This window comes from Gambusia affinis, linkage group LG21, assembly GCF_019740435.1.
Source record: "Gambusia affinis linkage group LG21, SWU_Gaff_1.0, whole genome shotgun sequence".
In the NCBI taxonomy this organism is placed as follows: Eukaryota; Metazoa; Chordata; class Actinopteri; order Cyprinodontiformes; family Poeciliidae; genus Gambusia; species Gambusia affinis.
In genome coordinates this window covers 5667930-5695685 of record NC_057888.1, presented here as the reverse complement: position 1 = coordinate 5695685, position 27756 = coordinate 5667930, and the positions used below count along the sequence as shown (strand labels likewise).

The following is a 27756-nucleotide window of genomic DNA, read 5'->3' as shown; positions in this document are numbered from 1 at the left end:
AAGAGACCATTAGTTTCCACGTTAAAATTAAGGCAGAAACAAAACAATCAAAAATAAAGTAGAGCTGCTAGATAGAAAACAGATTTTTGTACTTTTCTATTCTAAAATTATTTCTGTCTTTTTATACAATGCACTGAAACTCGTGTTTATAAAATTCCAGGGAGAAAATAGACAGATTGTTATTTTTTTCTGGTTAATCAGATTGAATTAAAAACACTAATTATTTATTCTGACCAGATTATTTTCATACTTCCATCTGGTCATTAATTTTGAAACCCTCCTTGTCTCCAACAAGCAGCACACTGTCTTTGAACCAAAGAAATATCAAAATCACACTTATCACCTGATGTCTAATACTCTGCAGCATAGATGAGTTTCTCCCAGCTCCCAGGTGCAGGTAAATGAGAGCCAGCAGAGAAATTACTCCATTTGCATGTTAGCTAATTGTGTCATTGCTCTAGGCTTCCTAATAGTCAATGAATTTTCTAAGGAACAGAGTTCAGAGGGAATAAAAATGGCTGGAGCTTCAAAGTATGTAGCGACTATTTGTTGTGAAATGGGATTTGCTGCAGGTGAAAAGAAAAAGAGGTCCTGCTGTGAAGGGCTGTGGTATTGAAGTTGGGAAAGATATATGAGGCAAACATGGTATAATCTTTCTCCCAAGTCCATAACCACCCAAGTGAAAAAGAAGAAAAAAACGAATTATTAAGCACATATAAAACACTGAGCATTTATTTGGTCAAACTTTTGCATTTAATGTTGCCTTTGAGCTCCATTGTTACGGTTTCATTTCACATCACCTGCTGCTAAATAAATGTAGCTAAAAATATGAACCTAAGTGAATAAACACCAAAACTCTTCTAGAGAAAACAAGACCAATGTTTTTTCTACTTGTACCATGTCACAGTCGATGCACCTCACAATACATCACTCAGTTATCATTATGAAGAGTCTAGTCTCTATAGATGCTTTAACAGATTGAAGGACGAATGGAAACAGTTTGAGAATGTTATAGTTCCCATTTACTCTGGGAAAGTATAGAAAATAAAATATGACTATTGGAAAATATTTTCACACTTTATTGTGAAAATATTTTTCACAATAAATCTGACTTTCGTTCTGTCCTTCCTCAATGTTTCTCTCTTTGGTTTCATTTCTTCTTTTTCTTATTCTCTTCTCTCTGTCCTTCCTCATGTCCTTTTTCTTTTGTTTTATTGCTTCATCCTTTGACCTTTCCTGCCTTCCTGTTCCACTTATGTCTTTATATCCATCCATCCTTTTGTCTGTTTTTCTTTTCCTTCTCCCTCATCACCTCGACCTTCACTTCTCATGACCTTTTCTCCTTCCTTCATTTGGTCCTTGTTTACCTTTTTTTCTCACTTTTCCTGTGTCCTCCTCCCCTTTTTGTTAATTTCCTAACATTTGTCCTTCTTTTCTTTCTCTTTCATCCCTCATGACCTTATTTCTGTTGTTCTTCACTTCCTTATATCCTTCCTTCCTCATGTTCCTATTTCCTTATTTTCTTTCTTCCAATTTCCTTCTTGTGTTCACCTTTCTTTCTTGTCATTTCTTCCTTTCTTTCCTCATTTGTATCTTTTATAATTTCTATCCTTGTCTCCTACCTTGCTTGCTTTTGTCTGTCCTACCACCCTTCCTATATCCTCTCTTTTTCCCTTGTTTCCTCCCTTTCTTATTTTCCATCTCTCTCCTTTTCTTTCTCCTTTCCTGTTTCTTTATTCCATAGTTTTGTTCTTTGCTCTTTACTTGTTTCTTTCACTGAAAAAACACAAAATCTGACCAAGTATTTTTAGTTTAGTACACTTAGTACACTTGAAATAAAACACAACTAACTTACAAAAAATTTTTTACAAGAAACTTTAAGCAAATAACTCCTTAGTATTGATGAAAAATTAACTTATAACAAGGGAAAAATCTCTTGTTATATATTGTTAATATTTTGCCATTGAAACTAGACCTTTCTCATCAATATTAAGGAATTATTGACTTAAAACAAGTTCCTATATCTTGCTAAAAAGTTACTTGCAAGTTGTTGTTGTTGTTTTTTCTTATTTCAAGTGTAGTCAGATATTTACACTAGAAATTAGACCTAAAGTACTTTGTAAGATCCTTCACCCTGCCTTAATTTCATAATATATATTTTTATCATTTTATATTCTAAGACCTTTGATTCACATTTTTCCCTTTGGACATGAGAGACGGTTAAACCCTTTGGTGTTTTTAATTTTCTGTGGGACTCTGCATTACGATTTATATAGCATCTAATTCCAACATTGCCAACAAACCTGCTCCACATGAAAGGAGGAAAGCTGTTTATCCTCACAGCTGGTGGAAAGCTGCCATGACACAAGACAAACAAGTTTCTTGTTTCTCTGTTTATTTGATTGCACTACTTGTATATGTTTATCCAAAGCCTTTTGGAGGGAATAAATCCAAATATAAATAGACTTTTTTTACACAAATAGATTTGACTAGCATTTTTTCTAATCATAAAAGAATCTGGTGAAAAGGTAATACAGGAACTAAAATACTGTTGTGATTTTTACACTTGATTACTTTTCATTTAGGCTGCCACCTCCACTGAAAATATGAATCCATGTTTTACATTATCCTCCTTGCTATTTCATGTTTTGGTTTATAACCAGAAACATTCCTATTTGTGTAATTTTTTTATTTTTATTTATTTGTGGAGCATATCTAAAATATTAAGGGGACAAAATGCAGCTTAGGAAGGGGAAATACGTAGTTTCATATATATGCTATTATTTTTAGTAATTGTCAGTGAAAATATTTACGCCAAAAATAAACAAGCGGTTGAACTGCATGGATATAAAAGATTTTGCAGATAAGAGACACCCTGCAAAAGCCTGTTGGAAAAACACACCTGCACATGCTGAGAATGATTTAAACATAATTAATGAACAGCATGGGAAGCATTGTTTTGTTTAGGTCAGTGTATTATGATCTGCTGAAGGCAGAGTGTCGGAAAGAGTAGAAGCTTCTTAAAGAGACAGAGTCCAATGTTAAGGCATCAAATTGCAAAGTCAAATTTCTTTTAAGTTATATTTGATAAGCAGAGCGTTCTTATAAGGACTGAAGGTAACATAGTTACTTGATTGTGCTATAAAAAAATACACAGTACCATCCTTTTAAATGTTTCATATCATTAAATACATTTTAATCTTGTTTGTCTGATCACTTTTAGGAATGTTCACCACTTTCCATGTTGGATGCCAGCTGTGACTCAGGTTTTCTGAATATTGAAATGTCTTTATTGATAAAACAAAAACATTTCTTCTCTGTATATAATAGACTAAACTCAGTTCTGTAGTTGGATTATTTGATGTAATATATTTTGATATCAGCTCAAGAGTGAAAGAGGAAAAATAATATGTTCAGTTTCATGGGAAGTACATTTTACATCGTCTCTATCAAACACATAAATAAAACCTCAGTGATGATTTATAATAACCAAAAATACTGAGGTAGGATTATAGTCCCATAAAGGGTAATTTATCTCGCATTTACTGAGCTTCAAACAGCTTTTAAAGAGAAAATTCAAGCCGTTCCTTCTTCTTTTTATAGACCCATGTTGCTTAGCCATTTTAAAATTTTGAATTGAATTCCAGCCCAGCAGTGTGCACCTCTACTCATAAAGCCAAAGGCACTGGGTGATTGAAAATGTGGAGAAAATTAGTTTTATGTCTTTCCGTCTTGCGGACGGGAGCCATTTTTCAGGCTAGGGGTTGATATGTGAAATGTCTAATTTGACATAAAATTCATTTAGTACCTCCTTTTTTTTTCTCATCTTGGATTTAATTTCTAACTCCAAGTAAGGCAGAATGTGGCAACGGCAGGTTACCTTCGTAGGGACGAGTCATTTTCAGTCATGGTCCACAAACGTGCACAAAAAAAACGACGTTCTGTGCCGCTGAGATGCTTTGGAGGCCATAATACAAATAGAGACATTGATTTACAAATAGATGGGGAGCATTTTCACAGCTGTTCGCATTGCTTTTGGTGCAGAAACATGCAGACAGACAAGATGTTAATGGACAGAACCCATGAGGCAATTATTTCAGCTCTGCAGTACATGGCAGCAGGACCAATGGGAGAAGGGTATCGGGTTACCTTTCAGTGTTCTGAGTCAGTAAGCAGCATCTCCAGCTTTCTCTCGCCAGTCAAGCTGCCTTGGCAACAATCAGAGCAGAGTGGCCAAGGAGAAATGGAATCAATTCAGTCAGCTCCCTACATGTGGAATAAATAAAGAACGGTGACATGTACTTACGTGTGCAACATCGACAGCTAGAGGAAATTATAAAAATGATTTATAAAGATTAAGCCATAATGAAAAGAGTGACTGCTATCCATGATGCAATGGCTTGTTGAATCACTTTAGTAGTCGTTTTCTGTCTGATCGTATCAGTCTCTCAAATTGTTGTGAAGGAATTTTCTCTCACTTTCCTCAAAGCTTTGCCTCAGTTCTGGCCAGGTCAATTAAGGCTGCAGTATGTGACTTCTTTTGTCCATATCTGCTGAAACTGTCACCATGTCGTGACAAATGATGTGTGAAAAGATCGAACTCCTCCACCTCCATTCCATGAAATGGCTGTAAGAAGCTTTTCTAAAAAACATTTGGTCCAAGTCATACTGATTTAAAATACTTAGGAAATGTGAGTACACTGCTAAATTTGAGGAAATAAAAAAAAAATCTGTAATTATCATCATGTCTCTAGAAATAATTTTGATGATCCTCGCTGACAACATGAAACATTTATTCCAGTGTAACAGTAGGGGGAACAAAAAGGCTATTTGTCTTTTTGTGCAGCGTGTATAAAAGTTTGATTTTAACTGCTTATTACCTGAAAGTCAACGTGTGTCAGACGTTTGTGTTTTGTAATTTTTAAAATGAGAAGCCGCCTTTTGAAAAACTGAAACAACCTTGCATGCATGAGCAGCCTGGGATGGAAAAAAAAACTAAAGACCTGCCTGTTATGTGTTACTGTACTTCTCAGTGCAACGCTGGCAAAAAGCATTGCTGAAAGTTTAAAAGAGGAGCGCCGTTGTGATAACTTCCTGCAAGTGAACTTTCAGAAAGAGCAGGAGCTTTTAAAGAGACAGAGGCCCAATTTCAAGGCGTTAAATTACAAAGTCAAATTTGACATATATAGCAATTTTATCACAACTGAAAGAAGCACACTTACTTGATTGTCCTGTAAAATGGCCCCATGTGCTTAGAAAACACATTCTACTGCCCCTTGAAGTACTAAAGGGGCAGTAGAAACTTAACTTAAATGTTAAATTTTCTGAGACGGTTCTTGGATGCACCTCCTACTCTCATCATGATGTGATCACATCAGAGAATGAGATGCTTGATGGAGGTTGTAATTTTAGTAACAAAATAAAAAATAAAAAGCAGTCAGATGGAGAACCATCAATGAAATAAATGTGCGTCCTTCCCCTAAGAAAACAACAAAGTCAGACATGCAGTACACCAGTACGGAGCTGTAAAATAGCCAGCAACCCCTCCTGATTTATCTGACAACAGAAGCAATCTAACGCTTCTGCTCTGATTTGTCATGTTCGCTGTGACCTGTCTGCAAACATCAATTTGAAGTTGGTGTCAGACTGCTGGTTGGAACCGCTATAGGATGGAGGGGGAGCATGTACGTCTGTGTACCTGCAAGCACATTAATTTTCGACGTCGGCTGCAGATAAACATCAAGGCCACTTGACAGACTGCGAGCAGCTCTGGTTCCCCCCACACACACCAACCCACACAGAGGAACGACAAACTGGAGCAACATCATCACTCAGGCATATTGTTGTACAGAAAAACAGCCGTCACAATCTCTTATCTACTGATGAGTTGCTTCTGTTTTCATATATAAGAAAGGGGGGAAAATCATTAAAAGGGATTTAGTCTGAAGCCATTTGCTGGGCTCTCACAGAGGAAGGTGATCCTCCGATTTATGAGGCAGCAAAAGCAGCATTCAGAGGTCAGAGGGGTCAGGTGTTGAACCTTCACACATGATCATAAAACCGCAGATCATTGTCACCGTGTGTTTGACTTATAGCTTTTATTTGCTACCTCTTTTTTTGGTTTTAGTCACGTTGCTGTGAAAAAGTGTGTTCTTCACTATTTCAGTTTAAACCGATTTTGGTATTAGATCAAGACAGCATGAATAAATGCGATGTTAAACTGATATTTTGATTTTGTCCAGACAATGGTTAGTTATTCTATAACTTTCCAGAAGTGGGTAGAGCACCCAGAAATTGTACTCAAGTAAAAGTAGAGCTAGTTCAGCATATTTGTACTTGGCTACTGGGCAAATACAAACAATACAAACATCTGAGTCTAGTGCTAGCAGGAGAAACGGCTCATGGCATTTTACAGAAGAGAAATCTAACAACTGCTAAATCTCAAAGCCACTACATTTTGGTCTACATTTTATGAAGGACGTTGCACTCAGCGTCTTCTTAAGAGATTTTTGTGTCATTTTCTTCAGTGGTTTTTGCTGCTTCAAAAGTATACTCTGTATACTCTATACGTTTTACTTTTATTTTTTGTGGGTGGGTGAGTGGGAGTTTGCCCAAATGGTCTACATGTGTTCTGTGGACTTGGAGAAAGTGTTAGATCGTGTCCCTCGAGGAAAATGTTGCAATTTTAGTCCCAAAGCGAATTGAATCTACTGGACAACAAGGTGTGAAAACAGCCTTCGATCCCAATGTGATTGGTGGACATTAATCACACCTCGTCAAAACATCCAATCAACACCATAATGCCAGGTTATTTAACTGCTTTTTTTCTTAATAACTACAGTATTTATATGCCAGATGTAAGTAAGTTTGGTAGACAGTATACTTCTGGAAAGGTTCCCTCACTATTCCATGTTTTCGCCATTTTCTCTCTTCGTGGCTCACTGGAGATCTTCTCCAGACTGATGAAAGTCATTGGCTTTATTTATTATGTTTTTGGATGTCTTGAAACTGGGGCAAAACATTTTCTGCTTTTTAGATCATTTAATTAACTTTGTGTTAACAAAGAAGTTCAGAAAATAAATTTATGATATTGCAGGCGTGAAAAACGTTTTACTCCATCCCTCCATTATCTTCCTCTTAATCTGGGAACTTCTGCACATCATCTCCAACCCAGAAAGGAAACTTTACCCTCTGAAGGCTGTCCATCACAGAACCACACCGCCTGCAAAAATCAACCTCGGCTTATTAAAAGAAGCATGGTTAATCAATCATTTCTTGTTTTAATAAAGGAGGCAGTTACTTTCTCACATTGATATTTTGATATCTTTATGTCCCCTTTATTAACTTAAATCAGTTGGCAGTGAGGATTTATCAAGGTTTTTATGGGCGCAACCGAGGAAGTCCTTCCCCTAGAAATGTGGCACCAATTAGAAATAAGTCGGTTTCCAATGGTGTAAGATTTATTGCCAAAAAGCAGTGTTGCCCATCCATCCATCCATCCATCCATTTTCTTACACCCTTCTTCCCTAATGGGGTCAGGAGGGTTGCTGGTACACATCTCCAGCTGCGTTCCGGGCGAGAGGCGGGGTACACCCTGACAGGTCGCCAGTCTGTCGCAGGGCAACACAGAGACATACAGGACACACAACCATTCACACACACACTCACACCTAGGGAGAATTTAGAGAGCCCAATTAACCTAACAGTCATGTTTTTGGACTGGAGAAGCCGGAGAACCCGGAGAGAACCCACCATGCACAGGGAGAACATGCAAACTCCATGCAGAAAGATCCCCGGCCGGGAATCGAACCCAGGACCTTCTTGCTGCAAGGCAACAGCTCTACCAACTGCGCCACTGTGCAGCCCAAGCAGTGTTGCAACAAAGAAATTAATCAAATAATCACAACTGTCTATTTTTGTTAAAATTAGTTAGCATTGATAGATTGTCTCCAGTCTCCTGCTACAAAATACACTTAAATCCACATTTCTCCCCGGAGGGTTAAAGAAAGCTAATTATCTGTTGGAAAAAATACAAATCAAAATAAAATGTATGTGCCTGACAGGAGAAAACTGTTTGGCTAGTTGTATAAACTAAGAGTCGTTTTACCATAAACAGTGTATGCAATAAAGGAAGAAAGACACAAGTATGAGAAATGTGTGTCTGTGTGAGCATGATATTCCAACATCAGTGTTTCCTAGGTTACTAATCCTATTTGCTGAGGATTGGATCCATTATTTAGGTTCTCAGTCTCAAAGCTGAGTAGTTGTTATCACCCTGTGTCAGGAACAGAGACTCAGAGCAGGTAAATATTGAATATTTAGTGTTTTCTCCACACCACTTCTGAGTGATTAATTCACTAAAGGGATCCAATTCGGGGAGCATGAGCTGTCATAAAAACCTATATTTTTACAGCTAAAGTGAAACAAGCATTGAAGAGTTTCTTGTATCCGTGCTCCTATCGGTTTAATAATAGCTACCACAGATACAGCTGTAAGGTTGCATCCTTTCCATGGACTGGAATAGTTTTTCTGATCCTGCAGCTCCTCGTCTATCATAAAAATACAACATTCATGCCGTTATAAAGAAAAAGAAAACAGCCAGTAAAGTAAAAATAATCGCAGTGGGCTCTAACAAAAGCAGACGATGGTGTTTGCTGTGGAGTTGACTCGAACAAAAAGTCTGAATAAAACAGCACCACAAATTACAGCCTCCTCATTTTTTACTCGATAAAAGGACACAACAATACGAGCATTGAAACAGGAAATCTTTCAAACTGGTGGCCTCTATGTTTGGCTTCTCACAAAGCAGAGACAACCACCACGACATTCACATATTGTTGCTCCTTCTTGTGTTGCCCTCAGTCACCCAGTAATAACATTTCAGCCATGCAAAAAACACTGTGGCATGGTTAAACAGTTGACTGGCCAATGACCTCGTGTGTCACTTTACATTATTTACAGAAACCAAAGTGGATCCTTAACAAGACCCTCGTTCAGCAAGAGTGCGTCTAACTTCATTTAGTTTCCGGCAAAACACTCAGCATGTGTCATGAAGTCTCAGGCTTTTTCATGTTACACGGATAAAAATGAAATATGTAATTGCTAGAGTAGTGTTAGTTTGGAGGCAGTGCTACAGTAAAATTTAGCTCATCAGCTGACAGATTGTTCAACTATTGCATCTCCTGTGAAAATGTGTACAAAAGATTGGAAATAAATGATGCCACTCTTTGCTCTTCTTCTTTAACAGAGAAGTTTGCAGAGATCCTAAAAAGTCTGGAGAAGTCTGAATGAAATTTAAAGTTGTTTTTTTTCAGGTTTGAATGTAAATAGATTTTAAAAAAATAGCATATTGAAAAAAGTTTATATTTCCATGCTACTTTGTTTCTCTGTCAATCTCATTATCATTTAAATGTTCTGAAGGAGATGTTGGTGTATTTCTCACTGAGATTCTGTTCATTACCAGATTTTGCACAGTACAATGTGTTTGACTTATTTAATGAGAGATAAACCATCAGAACTACAAACTCCCAGTGCAAAGTGTATCTGGAGCCTGTGGAAGCCATTTTGAGCACAAAATCCCACCTGATTCAAGATCCAACTAACAAAATAAATTGAGATTGTGGCCAAATGGCTAATTTCAATTGGCAGGTTTTATTATATTTAATATGAAGAAGAAAAAGCAGCCTCATACTACTGCACAATTAACACTTCAAAAGAGAAAAGGAGGCAATTAAACAGTTATTTGGAAAAAATAAGTTGTTATTTGGAAAATACACCAGTAGTATTAGTCTCTAAGTTACTTCAGGGTTACAATATTTTTTTATTTTGTTACCTGAACTGCATACTTCTGAGTTGCATTTTCGTCTGTCTGCCATATTGGATTTAACCAAAATTTTATTGCATTTTAAGTGGATGGCCAGTAGTTGATGGTGTATTGTGTGTTGCACTGGTGTCCACTTCAGTGGTTGTGTGCATTTATAACATAAAAATCTACAGGAAACATAAGAAAATGGCTTTTAGATAGCTGTCCACTGCAGTGATCTCTGTGTGAAAAATTTATTTTTTATTTAATTTTGTTTGGGTACATAAATAGTTGTGTTATTCAACTTTTAACCCACTATTCAATGTAATCTAAACATCAGTGCCTTTAGATGAAATTGCTAATTTAGTGTGCCACCCTTCTATAGTTTGTGCCCCTTCCTGATCCCCCTAAGAAAACAAACCTAGACACCCTCTGCTAAAAGCATTTGGTACATTTCACATTTTATTTTAAGATTGTGCTGTTCAATATCAAACATGCTTGGTGTATTTTTCTCAGGAGCAGAATAAGCTGGAGCTGGCCTGTCCAGCCACTAAAGTTCTTCCCTTCCGTTCCTTCCTTCCTCTGTGTCCCAGGAGGGCAACTGGAGGAGAATGACTGGTAAAACCCAGACCAGCAACGTGACCAATAAGAATGATCCTCGCTCCCTCAACTCCAGAGTCTTCATCGGGAACCTCAACACAGCCATCGTTAAGAAGACCGACATAGAGGTCATCTTCGCCAAGTACGGGAAGATAGTGGGTTGCTCTGTGCATAAAGGTTACGCGTTTGTACAGTACATAAACGAAAGGAACGCCCGGGCTGCCGTGGCAGGAGAAAACGCCCGGATCATTGCTGGACAGCCTCTAGGTGAGTCGTTTCTTGCATTTCAGTTTTCATTTGAAACTAATGAGCGAGTGGAGAACTACAGCCATTGCTGCACTTTCCCCTTGAAACAGAAAACATTTCAGCCAAACCGGGAACAGGACTGCCTCCCCTGAGAACACCAAATGCCTCAGGCTTTCCTCAGACTTTAAGTTTAGAACCTCTATTGTCTCTGAAGTACTGAACCCACTGAACTGTCTGTTTGTTGTCAAGCTGTTTTGGAGAAAATCCCCTCTGAAAGAGTAAATCATCCACTTGGGGGACTTGATTTTATCATTTACCAAACAGCAATGTGGTAACAGCACGTCAAAGCTCTCGTACCAAACAATTTAGAGCAGAACATGATATGTTAAGTGGCCTGGGACATCGCTGCAGTGAGAGTTCCCTTTTCTCCTCCACACAGACTTTGAACCGGATTGTTTCAGAGTATTTTGAGGCTGCAATTTATTCTCTCTTATTATATCCAAAGAAATTAGACAAATTTGGAAAGCATTAAAAAATCCTGGTTGTTCAGATTTTCCTCTCCAAAATTAAAGCTGGAGTATATAACTTTCATGAGACAGATAAAATGTAAATAAAATCAAGCTCCTCTGCCTTCTCCCAGTACTAACTAGAAACAACCAATCAGAGCCAGAAGGAGGGTCTTAGCGATATCAATCATCCTCTTGTATGATACAGCTTCTTCCATGCTAACCAGACTAGTTAGCATGGCCACAATGACAGCAGATAAACAGTTTTGTAAAACGTTGCTTTGTGTCTCTGCCACTATCACATTTAGTAGAGAGTACATGAGGATGACTAACAGCGCTAAGACCCACCTCTTGGCTCTGATTGGTTGTTTCTGACGGGGAGCTGTATATTTCTGGAAGCTCACAGAAGAGCTTGATCTTTTCACAGAGAATCTGTCTCATATTGTATCTCATTAGAACATAGTAAAAGTTTAATAAATATGTAAAAAAATATTCTTTAAAAGTTACATAATGTAGCTTTTAAAGAGCTTTTGCTCCTCTTTATATTTTGATGACGTTTTGTTTGTTCAGGTGGTATCTTACATTATGGTACATTATTCATGGGCAGTTGTGAATGTTGGTTGTCCACTGTTCAGTTATTTTAGTAAGACTTATGGCAGCTCAGGTTGCTGGTGCTTTTGTTCCAGTTTTTCCATCCAATTAACTTTCCTTTAATAGTCTTTAGATACAGTACTCTGTGAACAGCTATCTTCTTTAGTAGGAACCTTTTGTTACTTTCTGTCATTGTGTCAATGACTGTCTGCTTGATTGTGTTGGCCAAAACATTTATGATTCAAAATATCCTTTGCTGGTTTTACGTAATATAATTTTCTCAAAAACTGAATTTCAGGTTTTCATTAGACATGATCATCATAATTACCACGAATAAACACTTCACACATATCACTCTGTATTTTTAAATTTCATTGGCGCTCCACCCATATATCCACCTTACTGAAACCTGCACAAATAATGTTTATGGTCATAACGTTTTACCAGAAACTCACTTAAAAAATCAAAACAATCCCTTTTACTTGCTGATGTTAGAAATGCTGTTGCCAAAACAGACACCAGAACTAAACCAGCTGGTATAAAAGTAATATTTACCAATAAAAAGACAGAAACTAACATGCAGCAGGAAAGCTTGTGATTTCTTTGCAAAAGTCCTTCTGCATTCCTCGTGTTTTATTGCCTGCTTTTTCTTTTCATTTATTATTTGAGAAAGTAAATAGAATTGAAAGTGCTTTTATCCCCAGTGAGTTTGGTTCACACCAACAAGGGGATTCCGTCCTCTCCGTATTAGTCAATCTACAAGTTAGGTGGCGGGGGCAGGGATGGGAGATACGTCCTTAATTGACAATTAAAGCCACACTCGGCCTCATCCTCTCAAGCTGATCCTTCTAATAATAACACAGTGGAGAAATGAATCGGCTATATAATGATTTGGGTCGAGGAAGGACCTCTGCAAAGGATGCGGCTTCTAGCACAAAAACATTTCATTAAAGTGTTATTACTTGCAAGTTGATTGCATGCCGGTTTCAAAGGTAAGCTCGTATATTGTTGTTTCTGAAGGGACAGCGCTCATATTTTTCGATTTCAAGACATTATTGAGCATGTTTACTGAGTTCAGTCAGACCGAAGGCAGAAAAAGGTGGAAAAAGCACTTTTTAGAAAAGGAAGCAGCTGTTTTGACTTCAGAAATTGTTTTCAGGAGCTCAGAAACACAAACTAAAAAGTGCCTCTCCTCTCAGTGACACATAAGACTGCAGAGTCATCGCATGCTCCCACCACTGGAAATGAGACTGCGTGGAAACTGAATGTGTTTGTCTGCATCAGGATGAAGAACAGGATGAAATATTCTACAGTAACACAGCTGGAAGCACCTCCTTCCACTGGCGCTGAATGAAAACCTCTATGGTCCATTACTCCGTCAAGTATGAAGAGGAGTTAATGACGTCATAGCTTGGATTCAGAAAACAACTTTCATTACTAAATAATGCTATGTGTAATGCTATACTGAATAGCATTTTGCTCCTCTGTGGTGAAGATTGTACTTTGCATGAGGCAAGATGTAAGATATTTTTAAATGCATCTCTCTCTAAAATATACAGTTAAAGAAATCTATAAATGTAACCAAATGAAAAACTCAACAAAAAAAAAAAATCAGAAGCCTATGTGATGTAAACAAACATTTTTCGGTAATAAGCAAATTGTTTAGTAAGATGATTATGTATTTTGATAGAAATGTGCAGCCTTTTTAAGTCTGCTTTTAATTTAGTTTGTTAGATATAACCACAGTCCTAGATTCATCTTCCTACACATTTACAAACTACTAAAGATGTGCGATTGAACTTAAAATAAATTCCTTTTGGACTGCATTAGTATTAGACTGTGTAAAATGGCACATTATTCTACGCTTTGCTTCATCCAGAGACAAAACAATTACCCAGTGGAGGTATGGACTAATTTTAGATTTAAACGTTTATCCATTTGCTACCTTTTGGCCAAAGATGTATGTGATGTGCCAATTGGATGCTTTGAAGTTTATTAGAATTTGCCTCCACTATAAAGAGATCCGAACAAGATAGCTGTTGACATTAATTCAATATTTGGAAGGATGACCAACATGGACTGAAAGGCTTTGTTCTCTTCCTCTGCTGCTACTAGTAAAACTACAAAAAATGTCATAAAATTGACATCATCATTCTCAACATTTCCTTCTTTTCTCTGATAGAAATTCTTCGGGAGAAATCCAAGTGAATGGGAGAAAGCACCAACAGAGCACTGTAGGAAGATGAGAATTGACCAGAATTGCACAGGAAAGATATGGGTACATAATAAACCTCAACTCGGACATGACTACATGTTCACTTGGATCCTATGACTGAGGAGGGAGGTGACTGATCGGCTTTGGTACTTTCCTTCTGATCAGACTGGATGCTTCTTAAACCCAAGATAACTGTTAACAGCATTATGGGACAAACTTCTGCTTACCAAGTGCTGTTAGATGCGATCCAAATTGGTCTCTCAACACCGTTTGTGTCTGAAGAAATTATAATCTTTGGTCGGAATAGTTACAATAGTCAGAAAATGAGTAAAACAGCAACCAACCAAGGTCCCCCAAAAATATTACAACCTCCAGAAAGTTTTACCATTACAAGAAAGTCTTGTTCAATGATAGCTAAATATGAAGAAAAAATGGCAATATGATAACCTTCTGCCTTTTATTGCTTGCTTTTGCAATACATTAGATTTATAGGGCTTCTGCAGTGATAATAAAATATTTTACTTGGAAAAACTGCTGATCTGAACAAAATAGAAACCTCATTCAATCTCAAATTACATGAATTAAAATCCGTTTTTCAACATTTTTAGACTTTTTCTGTGTTAATTGATGTTAAACACACTGCTTCATGCGCTCTCAGCAAATACTGCTGGAGCTTCTGGTCTCATTTATGGTGAAATGAGCTTCAGTCTTGTTTTTACCATTTCTGAAGGTGGTTATTACAGCCGTGTCTTGTTGTGGCTTTTTGTGTGTCTGCCCTGAGCCGGCCGATGAGTGATTGGCAGGAGGTGATTGAAGTCCTGATGGAAAAGGACAATGAAAGAATAGCATCCTACATTTTTCTGAGAGGCCTTGTGTAAAGGTGAAAGGAACTGTGCAAACCGGAACGATTCGGCCTCTAGCAACATCTCCAGAGAGCCTGTCTTTTATAGTAGCAAGGCATGATAATCTGTCTGATGTGGACTTATTTTGAGTAGCTTGACCCTCCCTAAAGAGATCTGCATTCCCTTCACCTGGAAGTTTCATGGTGAAGGTCCATCCCATTACAATATTAATGACCACAGTGAAGGATAATGTGTGATGGATCACCAATCATCCTGCCTCCAAATGGCATTGGCAAGAGTTGGGCACATAAATAATAAAGTGATTTAGATGCAAAATCCATCCTAAGCGGATTACAAACGCAGTGGCACTGCAATCAATCGTCATTTTGGGCCAACAGGATGCATAGCAAGCAGGATCCTGAGAGTGAACTATACGAGTAAGCAGCAGAGGAATGAGCAGAGGCAGGTAGTGGCAGAAAATTCAAGGAGTATGCAACTGAATGGCGTATATAGTCACACTTACTACCTCATTATTAACAAGCTTTTAAAGCAAACCCTTACACAAAGAATTGTCACAAACAATGACTTTTCAAAATCTTTTGGAAAAATCTTGCTTTAATTAACTTGAGTATTAAATAAAAGAGCTGTCGAAAATTAGATCAAGGTTTTTTCACAAAGCATGATTTTAAACTGCTAGAGTAAATATATCATCTGACTTTTGTTTTCTTTAAATGTGGTTATGTATTTTCTATTCGCATAGTGTCAGTTTACACCACAATCAACCAGGTTATGTCACCGTCAGTTGTTATAAAACTGCTGTATAAATAAAAGAAATATAGCTATATCTGACGCCTTAAAATTGGCCTTTATCTCTCTAAGAAACCCTTTCTGATACTCCCACATCAGTGCTGCTCCATGATAGAAGTTGCACTGAGAATTAGTTTGCATGATAAGCTCAGTAGATGCTCAGTTACAGGAGTTTAGTAATCGCTGCTGCTAGTCTGGAGGAGTTGAATGGGGGAGGTGCGTGTGAGGTGGGAGCTCCAAGAACTAGCTTTGTGGAAATAGGTGACACTTTCTATTGACCCTTTGCAACTACATCACTTAATCATTCAAGGCTCCATGATGGACGTTGGAAGTGAGGGTCGGGAGTATTGAACAGAGCGACTGAAATTGTTTTCCTAAGTTATTTTTTTCCAGTTTATTCATGGCTTCTACTTGTTCGAGTTGAGCTAATTTGTCTGTGAACGTAACACTCCTGGTTGGGGCTTATAGACGGCGGTGTTTACAAAAGTTGGAAACAGCTAGCTTAGAAACCGACCCGTAACTCCTCGGTCCTGACGTGTTGACTAAATTACAGACTGCCTGAATTCACAACACGTGATTTATATCACTATGTCATGAACACCATTTCCCCCTAAACCAGAGCAGCCTTAAAATCGTACAAAAGACAAGATGCTAACCGTTTTTTTCCATACATGCTATGCTACATGTTGGTCCGGCATTGTCTCCATGGTTACCAATGGTTAGACGCTTACCTTCTCCATAATGCGACATTTGATATCTTTCTAATCATGCTTACTTATAAAGTATATGAATTTAGTCTTCTGGTAAAAAATGTTGGCTGCTAATCCGCGGTTACAGCGAGGGCTGCCTGTCATTATGGTTAACGGTTGCTTTCCATCACCGCCGTATTTCTCCTCATTAAAAGTTATAAAATAAAATCAAAAGTTGGGTTTGCGTCCTTGCAGACATTGAGGTTTAAAGAAATCTTGGTCCACAACATAGCAAGAGACTGACATAATAAAAGTTATCGCAGCTTCATGTGACTTTACTGATTTGCCTTGTGAAAAAGATATTGATCTGGGCCCATCTCCTTCAGTATGACACCAAATTCACTTGTAAAATGATTGCAAGATGAAAAGACAGTTTAAAAGAAATGGCTACTTACCTAGACAAATATTAGGCAGTTGAGGCAGCAATGAAAAATGCAGCACCTCGGTATAAAACTCGTGTGACTCAGTGAATAAATATCACAGGCTTAACATTGCGTGAGCGCCACAGCCCGGGGGGATTTCTTCTTTAATGTCGATCCAGCCCAATCCTCCTTCGTCTTCTCCACCTGGCTGTTGTAAGTCTTTCCATTTTCACCAACAGCATTCACAGGCTCGCTCCCCGCTTTGATATTTGTGCGGATAATTCAAAGGGTGTCTACAATGGCTGCACACTTCACTAACTTAACTTTGAGTGCCAGTTTTTTGAAGCATGAACAGCCGTGAGTGAGAGTCCCTGTGGGCGTTGCAGCGAGATGGGCCAATTCCTCCTGATCTGCTGGACTGAGCCGTGCCAAAGCTAACCCCACGAGGAAGTCTCGGTATCTTTCATGTCCCTTCCTTTGCCTCCGAGGCCATAGGAATATTTAATGCATCTGAGCATGTGTGTGCAGGAAGCCATGCGAGAATTCAGCTTTGTGCCTCATTCGATTAAAGAAAAGAACTACTCCCCACAAATTGCTATATCAATATGTAATCTATTTCTTCTCCTTCCGCTCTTAGTCCCTCTTGCTATCTTTCTGTGTCCTTGTGGGTGATTAGAATGCACCCCGGTTGTCTGTCTGCTTCCTCATTAATCACGCTCTGAAGGAGAGGCCCAGACGTTGAATGCACAGTTAACCTGACCAGGTCCTTAACAAAAGCCTCTAGATATAACACCAGGTATCGAGTTGCACACAGGTTCATAGTCATGCCAAACCAAAGCTTCTTTTTCTGCTGTAACGATCAAGCTTGCTATTACGGTTTGCTATTTACCTTGGCTGCAAGATGCTTTTTTTTCTTCTTTTTTTTTCTGTCTCTGCTTCATACATGCTGGCAAAATGCTTTGCTGGGCCAGAGCCACTGTGTGGACTGGAAGTGAGATGGATTACCGTGTGGATTTGGGCATCAGACACTGCGGCTAATTCTCTGATTAGAAACCGAGGTTTCAACAGTAGAGAAACACTGAGCTGTGAATCAGAGTCGACTCTACGGGCTCTACAGGTTCTGGTGGTCTGGCTGTTTGTTTCAGCTGCATTTTCTGTGTGCAAATTCATCTAAAACATGTAATGGAGGTATATACTTAGAATATTTGAAGTATAACTTAACTATGTATGAATCTGCTTTATCAGAATTAAGGGTGTATTCACACTAGGAAAACCTTCAGTCTGCTTGTTTGGTCCAGACCAAAAGAAGACTTTTCTTTTGTGTTTGGTTTCTTTCACATTTTGCCTTTTTGCAAGCAGACCATGTCTTGCTAACAAAGCTAAACGGTTGATGATTATTGCTCCCATTGCTTGCTGAATTTATGTTGTGCACATTTGGGCTGTTATTCAAATTCATTCCAAAAACACTTCATTGATCCCAAAGGGGAATTAAATGTTGCTATAACTCATATTAATTCAAAATTCTTAAAAACTTACAACTGCAATACCATTTTGAATGTCAAGAGCAGCTCGATCAAGGAAAGTTTTGTGACGTTTTTAACTTTGGAATGGCATCAGCAACGAATGGGGGATGGAAGATGTATATAATGTACAGTGGTTTTTGTCACCAACTGTGTGTGTAACGTGTTTTGTGTGCTGAGGAGCGATCAGAAACGGCAGAGAACAGATTCGAGGTGAGGCAGGCAGTTTTCTTGCCTCCTGGCAGGGGGCGGTCATGATCCCAGACATTGTGAATCCACAGCTGCAGAGTAAGACAGAGTAACAACGAGCTAGTCATACAGTAAATAAGTGAAGCTACACGCAACGAGTCTACGTGTAGCTTGGCTGAAACAGAAAGAGAGAAAAAGGTGGTTTGAGTTGTACTTCAACAGGTTGCTATGCTGCACAGTTTGCTGTACAGCATAGCACTAAATTAATATCTATATTTCCAAGTTTCATTGAGTTAATGGAATTATTCTACCATGGCAGCATGGCTATGGATGGCTTGTGAAATATAGTCTTTTTGCCCTTCAATGTTGTCCGCATGTGCGAAATTTCCCTATGTAAACAATAACATGCAGAGGATCTTATGACTTTGATTAAGTTAGTGCCTCGGTGCACGTCAATGGTCCAAAACCTTATAAATGTTCTTGTAAAGTTCTTATGTCAATGACTTTCTCATCTGTTCATGGATTTCTTCATCTCCAGACATGATATGTTGCTTTTTGAGATATTTTAGGCAAGATTCAATATAAGTGATTTCTTATTTTTGAAGCTCTCATAGTAAAACATGAAAATAAACTCAGTTACCTCATGATTACTTTTTCCCACAGGGCCAGGTTAGTTTGGGTAGCATATTTTTTACTCTAACTGTCTTTGATATTAAAAATGTGTTGAAGCACTAGTGAAGGTGATAAAGTTGTCGTATGAAGTTCACAGCTAGGTCCTTTCATGATGCATCACTTTTCATTCATGTCCTAATATCTTCCAGCTGACCAGCTCGCCACCTCAGATTCCAGAGAAATTCATCTTTCCTTTAACCGACTGAGGTATTTTCTAGTTGATAGCAGTTGCTAAGTAGGCCTGTGGGGGTCCGCTCTGAGCTGGGTGGTGTAGATGGCCTGAAACAGGATTAACATTGAGACTAACAAGCATCCTGCAAGCGTTCATTAATATTACATCTATCTGTAGAAGCAAAGGAGAGGAAGACGACGAGCTTGGAGAGGCGTTGAGCTGACAAGGGATCTCGGAGCTGTATAATTCTCATCTCTGCATAATCAAAGATGCTGGTGTGCTGTTGAGAGTTCAGGTTCACAACCGGGGCTTACTGATGCAGCCGGATGAAGGAGTCACAGGCTGATTGAGCCGGACTTCTATGCAATCAAAGCAATATCGAACAGCAGACATGAATTTGGGCAACGACTGGATAACGTAATTGAAATAAGCACATTAACATAAGAGTTATGCATTCGCTGGGACTTTATCTACGAGTCTCAGCGATGTGCGTTGAAAGTAATGAGTTTTTTACGTTGGATTAGTGTTCTTCACTCGGGCATGCTGGGAGATAATACTTCAGTAAGTCGGTTGTGTTTGTGGCAGGTGATATGATGAAGACCTCCGTGGTGCAACCTTTACTCAAAGCCTCACTAAATGAGCAGCCTCATAACGGACCCCAGACATGGAAAATCTGCCCTTTAACACTTCATACAAGTCAAAGGGGGTTCGTCGTGTCTTTCTCTTAATTCATACGTTGACTCACAGGATGTGAAGGAGGAACCCGGGCGTTTGAAACAAGGAGCATACAGTGCGTGAGTGATGATTTGTGACTTGTGATTACACATGCAGGGGTAATTACTGGGGCCCTGGAGCATTTCCTGGGACGCCAGGGCCCAAAGCCTAGACCCTCTGACTTTGCCTTTATCTTAAAGTGCACGACTTAAGAATCAGTGAGGATCAAATCAGGGTAAACAGAATAAAATTAAAAACGGCCCCTAACCTCGCCCAGAGCGGTATCATGCTCCTTCATGTGTTTACTCCCCAAATTTCCTTGTCTGACTTTCCACCGACTCTCCCTCCATGTCTTTGCTCTCTTGCTCTCTCAGTTGTTGACTTCCAGCCTTTTCTTATTCCCTCATACTAATTACACTGCAGAGATGAGGACTGGTGACTTAGGGCATCCACTTCCTGCTGCAGGAAATCCAGATTCAGGGTGTTTCAGTGTTTTCATACATATCACACCAGGTTTGATGCCTGAAGTTTTTCTGCACCAGGAAAACTGTTTGTACCACTTTTGAACAGAATCCAGCAAAATTTCTCCACATTTTGTTGCGATACTACAACAAACCTTAATATATTTAAAATTTTATTGGGGTTTTATGAGATAGAGCAACAGAAAGTGGTGCTTAATTCATACCAGCTATGTTTAGTCTGCATTAGCAAAACTCTAGTTCGTCTGGGGAGCTGTGAATCTACCTCTGATATGAATCTTAAAGCACCTAAAAACCTTGGTGTTGGTTCAAATAAAATGAACTCTTGTAGAGTTTGAATGCATTTGTGAACAACAGCACCGGAGGCCACTTCAAAAGCAGGAAGCGAACTATAGCGCACTGCATTCTGGGTAAATGCAACAAAAGCAAACGCGAGAGTGTGGCACTTGAAGTTGAATTGGGTTGGGATCTTTTAACAAAGACAAAAGAGAAATCCTACATTCGCTGAAATATGACACCATTGCATTTTGTGACGGAAGAAGTTGTGCTTCTTCCTTCCTGTGTTCACTTCATAAACAACATCTTCTTGTTGTTTCCATCAGCAGTTTGTGGTACAGCGCCACCACAGGCCAGGGAGGTAACAGATTTTTCAAAGGGTTTGATTTATTGACATATTGCACTGTGTAAGTGAAATACAGCAACTGAAAATTTAACAATTATGTTTCCCAATGAAACTGAGTTTATGAAAACACCACGATTGAATGATTTAAAAATGATGTAACTTTATGTTATTAAAGCTAAAGTTTAATCAGTAATACTTTTATAACAAATTTATGTCAGATCATGATTTCTCAGTTAATGTCAAGTTGTCATAACAAAGACATTTTGAATAATATCAACGTTGTATTAAAAGTGTCATGATTTACCGAATGACACTTTATGACAACAGTCACAAATATTCATGAATACTTACTCATGTTCATGACAGGTGTTACGTCATGTTTATGACTGTGTCATGACAGTCTTATTCACAACCCGTCAAATAAAGTGTTACCAAATACATTCATGCTTTTGGTTTCAACATAACAATCCCAAAATGTTTAATAGTCCTGGTGCTTTAGAGTCACTCAAAGGTAAGAGAAAACCTTTACAGAAGCAGAGCATGTACACAAATGGCTACCTGACCTACTGAGACGAGCTGTAAGTAATGGAGATAATTTTCCCACCTTATTTTCTGATAAATTACAACCAGAACTTCATTAGTTAAATACAGTTTTGCAGCCTCCTCCTATTTCTATTAAAATCTTATCTGGAAGCTTAAAAGTATTACGCTCAACTCAGCCTCTTGTGGTTTATCAACCTCCTCTCTGCGACTGTACGGATTTAATTAGGGACATCACTCAGAAGGGGGGGATGATGACTTCCACCTATACTGACCTCTTTGTAAAAGAGTGTCCAGAGTATTTTGCATAATCTCTGCAGATTTGATTAAGACACTGAACTGTCTGCTGACTCGCTGAGACTTGCCTCAGATAAGAGTCGAGTTGCTGGAACCAAAGACGTCCTTATTAGTAATAAGCGCTGGGAGACGGGGAGAGTAGCACACAGATGTTGACTGTTGTGTCTCAGAGGGGAAACGGACAAGCAGCAGCTTTACGGATGCAGATAGCAGCTGGTTAGAGGAGCAGTCCTGACCTTGGCCAATCCTCGTAGCTCGTTCACACTTTAATACGCTGCGACAGAGAAGGTGGGAAACAGGTTTCAAAACTAATTATGAAGTGGGTATTTTGTGCATCATAAGTCTTTAAATTGATGGACACTCCAAAACAAAGTGATTTAAAGTGGATTATTGCGAAACCTAAGCACCGTATGGGTTCCAGGATCTAAAGTGTGTCACCGTTTGCTTAGTAGCCCACCTGTGTGACAGAACTATTAATGAGCTCTGTCTGGATTTATGGGCCTCATCTAACTGAGGAGGATGGGCTGTCTTTGTGCTGCCCGTCCTGTCAAGTGAAATTTGATGCCCGGCCGAGATGAGCGCCTGTTATCATAAAAAAGGCAAATTCATCAGGTATTAATTTGTGTTGAAATGATGGGTCAAGACAGCCGCAGTTGGATGTGAGCTACATGAGTCTCATTGAGGCAGGAGCGATTTGTTTGGGAAGGCTGTCATTGAATGTGTGGTCCCATACTGCCACCTTGTGTCGGTTGCTAGTTATTACAGTCCTGCACAGATTGTCATTTTTTTCATTGAAAATCTTATATTTGCGTTTTTCTGTTATTGTGAGTTTTAACACACTTGGAAAAGCCTGGAATTTGATTTGAGTATTTTCTGGTTTGTGTTTCTACTCATATCTTTGACACCTTTTTTCATATCCATCACATTTTTGACATATCTTTGTGTCCTTTTTTTTTTCCTTTACATTTTTCCTACTTTTTGTGGGGTTTCTTCCTTCCTTATGTATGTTTTCTTTTTTTTTGTTCTTTTTACTACTTATACTTAATATGTCTTTCTTTGCATTTGCCCTTCCTTCCTTGTGTCCTTCCTACCTACCTGCCTTTCTCAAGTCCTTTTTTCCTCCTTTGTACTCGACTTGCTTTTTTTCTTCATGTTTTCCTCCTTTTCTTCTTTGCTTGGTTAATGTCTAACCTTTCCCTTTATTTATTTTCCTTTCTACTTTATTTTTTTACTTTATAGTCATGCAAATGTACTATTTTCTGAAATATTTATACAATATATTACATATAATAGTATTACCTCAAAACTTTTAGTTCCTATTTTACATTCAAAAGTGATGTAACTGCTTCAGTTATATTGAATCAACTAAAATTAGCATAAAAATATGTTTATTTTTCGACTTTATTTTCCTACTTCGAGAAAAAAAATAAAGTGCTGTTTTGGAAAAAGAACCAATAATAACCCTAGTTAAATCAGTTATTTAAAAAGAATAAACTTTTAATAGTATTTTGCTTGAGGCTACTGTAAGGAAATCAAATGCTATACTTTAATAATAAACAAACACGAATGAAAAACTCCAATACAAATGATGCTCCTTCCAACTCTCTTATTGCTAGAATATTACTACTCTTTTATGTTAACTTTATCCATAAACCAGTACTACTGATAATACTACTGTACAGCTGGGAAAAGAAGTTTCTACTTCTAACTTGTGCTTTTGTTCAACATTGTTTTACATCCCATATTCTAACAAAATCCAGGTGAAATTGATGAAGTTCTCTCTTTTTGACTCTCACTGCAGATCTCAGGATCATTTGTGAACTTCATTGTCCATGAGGAATCCTGCATGACTTCATCTGTCAACCTGTCCATCACCACTGCAAACAAAATGGGGCCCATGGCTGCTGCAGATGTATTCACAGCCATGAAACCATGAATCCATGAATCCATGAAACCATGTGACGCTCCCACCACACACCTCACTGCTGTCTTCCTGCTGACCTTGTGCATGTCCTGCACCGCACCTCCCAGCCGTCCATCACTTTATATATATAGATATAGATATAGATGCACTTATGCCTATAAATATGCATGGGAATAAACTAAGAGCACTTTTAATTTTTCAGCTCTCTGGTTTTTCTCTTTGTACGTGTATATATGTTTGAGTAAAATTAAAATGGTTTCTTTATTCTATGAACTACTGACAGCATGTCTCTGAAATTCTAAGCAAAAATGTAGTATTTATTTGCAGAAAATGAGAAATGGTCAAAATAATAGCTTTCAGACCTGAAGTAATTAATAATAATAATAATAATAATAATAATAATAATAATAATAATAATAATAATAATAATAATAATAATAATAATAATAAAAGACGAAACAAGTTCATACTCATTTAGAAACAACAATACTAATGTTTTAACGCATTGTCCTACTTATGTACAGTATATGTACATTAGGGCAATTGTTGAAAACATTTTTAGGTTGGTCTCAAAATTACTTTTTTCTAGCAAATTTTTAATTTTTGGAGCTCATAAATTTAATTTTGTTCTTAAAAAATTTTATTTTTGGCAGAAATGTACTCCTGTTATTTTTATATTTTTTTATTTGCAGTGGCCCTAATATGCAATAGTTTTATAAATAAATGACTTGCAAAAGTAATAAAAAAGCTGTAGTATCCAAGGGGGTGAATATTTTTTATAGACAGATGAAGCATCGTTGGGTTAATCAGCGAGAAGAGGATCCAGTGAACATGTGTGCCGCTAAATGATTCACTAAACCTATTGAAAGGTTTTTGAGTGACCTAGTCAAAGTCTTAATCAAATCTGATTAATCTGCTGTGAAATATCTATAAAAAAAGACAATTTATACTAGAAAACTTTCCAGTGTGGCTCAATTAAAGTACTAAATCAAAGACGAGTGAATCAGAACTGTTATGAACCATTTAAGGTAGGGGTGTCCAAAGTGCAACCCAAGGGCCAATTGTGGGCTTTGGAGGAGCTTTTTGTGGCTCCTTAATGCATTTCAGGAATGGGCTAAATGGCACTTCCACAAATGACTTTTTGTGTTTTCTTTGTGAGATTTTTAATAGAAAAAGAAATGTGTATCTTAAATAATAAATTTTAGGTACAAAACAAGTGTTTTTCTTTTATTAGCTGCATCTTTTTTTGTTTGTTTGTATTGTTTTGTTTTAGTGTCATAAGCAGGGCCAAAAATCTCCAACAATTTTTTTTAGTCACATCCAATAACTAAAACGGGCTAAATTCAGTTTAGGGTTTTCAAATGTTGCTCATTTTTGCTGCAGGGAATGAACTAAAATCTTTACCAACATGTGCAACTTTTACACCCTTTTCAGGCATTTTTGATTAAAATACATGTTTTGTTTCTGAGCAGGTAAAAAGAAAAGAATTCACAATAAAATTGTTTTGCATTTTTAACTGGGAAATTTGTGGCCTAACTTGCTGATTTTGCTCCATGGAGCAAATATATATATTGAAATTGACCAAAATACTCTATGGTATGCATAGGATTTTTTTGTTTTTCTCACAGAACACAAATCTGTGAAAAAAGGACTTTGCACTGTTGGTGCTGTCACAGACCGACCACCTTTAAGTTGGTGTTTTCCCGGCGTACTCCTGCTTCCTACTATAGTCCCAAAGAATTAACATTATTGTGTTCATTAATGACTAAAATGCCCTTAAATCAGTTCACATTGTTCACTATTTTAATGGCTCTTCAAGCTCAGCCAAAGAATTTACAGCCTTGTTAATCTCAGATACAGGAGGTCAGAGGGAGAAATGAAGTGAGATCCATCAGCCTCGCTCTTTCTTTTCACGGCCGTTTGCTTCAAATCATTCAGCAGGCAACACTTCTGTGTCTTCTAGCTTCATTACGTCCTGGAAACGTTACTGTATGCGTATTGGATTTATCTAACCCTGGCCACCCTGTGCGGCTTCTATTATCTCTGCTGAGTGGATGAACGACCACGACACCGATAGCGTCAGAGCTGAATTAGATTTGGCAGGCGTTAATGCTTGTGTGAATCCCAATTGCAGCTAGAAAAATTTGCATTTCCTGGGAAAAGACAATGCGAATGTTGTAAGCTGAATATTTTTAGTGAAAATTGCAGAAGCATTTGAAGTCGACTGCAGAAAACATGCAAAAATCTAAGAAATATGGAGAAGCAACAGAGTAAATCAAAAGCCTGTGAAACACAAACACTGGAGATAAACTGTAAGAGTGAAAACTTTCAGTCAATGCAAAAATACCAGCCAAATAATATTAGAAATTTGTGCTGAACGCTGTTTACAAATCTGTAAGGTCACAACAGTTTATGAGCTAAAGTGTGCTGAAAAGCTAACGCTAGTTGTAGGTCAAGACTAGCATCTTGACCTACAGTAACATACTCCATGCAGTATAAAAACATCCATGTTAAAGCTAAAATTAGCTAAAAAGCTAAAATTAGCTAAAAAGCTAAAATTAGCTAAAAAGCTAAAGCAAGCTAAAAATAATAATGATAGCAGCTAGGCTAGCACTAGCATAATGACCTATAGTAATATAATCCATACAGAAATGTAATAAGCAGAAACATAAAAAAGTTAAATAGTCTCCAATCTTCTTTTGATGCTAAACTTTCTGATATTCTGAAGAATATAAACAGTAAGAAAAAATATTTTTAGATCATCTAGTCCAGAGCAGGTTGTAACCTGAAATTAGCTAAAGGATATTATAGATTATGCTAATTGTCGTGGGTCACTGCTGTGTTTCATAACATTAAATTGTTAAAATAGCAATGTATAAAATGTTAGCTGGAAGCTAATATCAGATTAAATGCTGTTAATAGTATGTTGTCTAGCAATGACTAAATTTAGTAGGTTTTCATGAAATGTAGTCATGTAGCCTCATGACATCACACCGATGAGGGTTGGAAGGTGGGTTGGAATTGGGTCCAACCCTAAACCAAGAACCAATGGTCCATGTTTTATGAAACTGTTTTAAAGTGAAAGAAAGTAAACTGTGCATACTTGTTAGTGAAGGTCTGTGGTTTTATTCCAGTGTCAGAAAGTCCATGTTTGATCCAGAAATCAGAAAGAAATATTTTTACAGCAGAAAGACTTAATGGAAAAGTACAGTTGGTCATATTTTATATATCACTGGATTTTTATGCATTTTTTATTATTATTGTGCTCACTTTTTGGGGAATAAAAATGTATAAAGAAAATAATGAGGCTAAATTTGAACACGGCATATAGACTTAAATGTATTAGTCAACATGACACATGTAGCTGTTTTTTTCTGTATATGCATCTTCAGATTTTCATTTCAAATCTCAACGTAGTGTACATTTTGTTACAATGGAGACAGAATTGCCTTTTTTATGTATTTTCCTCAATAAATCTTCAGTTAAGGGATAATGTTGTCATAGTAACAGATGAGAAGCTTAAAGAAAACATGGAAATATGTAACATCCTATATACTAAACCATAAAAAAAAATTTAAGCAAAGATAAACACAAGATGGTTTTTTACACATTTATGTCATCAAGATCTGCAGGAACTCTTTTTTTTTTTTAAGCTACTTTCACTGTCATGCTTTGTTTTGACCACTAGGGTGTGCTCTTGTACAGGATTTGGTTGCAGTTAGCATCTGAGCCGTAGTAATCCTCCCATTAAAAGCTTGGGGCGATATTTCTTGTAGCTTCAGCTCAGACAGGAATCTTATTAGTAGCTCTTGTGTTGCATAAGCCGTTCTTTGTCCTTGTAGCTCTGCAGATTTTTGCTGCATCAACTCCAGCATAAAATATCGCATGCAACTGAACCATCCAAGTC

The 27756-nt window shown here is 37.7% G+C and overlaps 1 protein-coding gene across 5 annotated transcripts in view; it reads left to right on the top strand.

The window, feature by feature from the left end:
* The window catches only part of LOC122823984 (RNA-binding Raly-like protein), a 111749-nt gene that overhangs the window by 44356 nt on the left and 39637 nt on the right, over positions 1 to 27756 (top strand). For all 5 annotated transcript variants that reach the window (XM_044104110.1, XM_044104108.1, XM_044104107.1 and 2 more), the window contains one exon: positions 10396 to 10669. In XM_044104110.1, the coding sequence (XP_043960045.1) occupies positions 10414 to 10669 (256 nt within the window). In that variant the 5' untranslated portion in view covers positions 10396 to 10413. The remainder of the gene's footprint in view (positions 1 to 10395; positions 10670 to 27756) is intronic.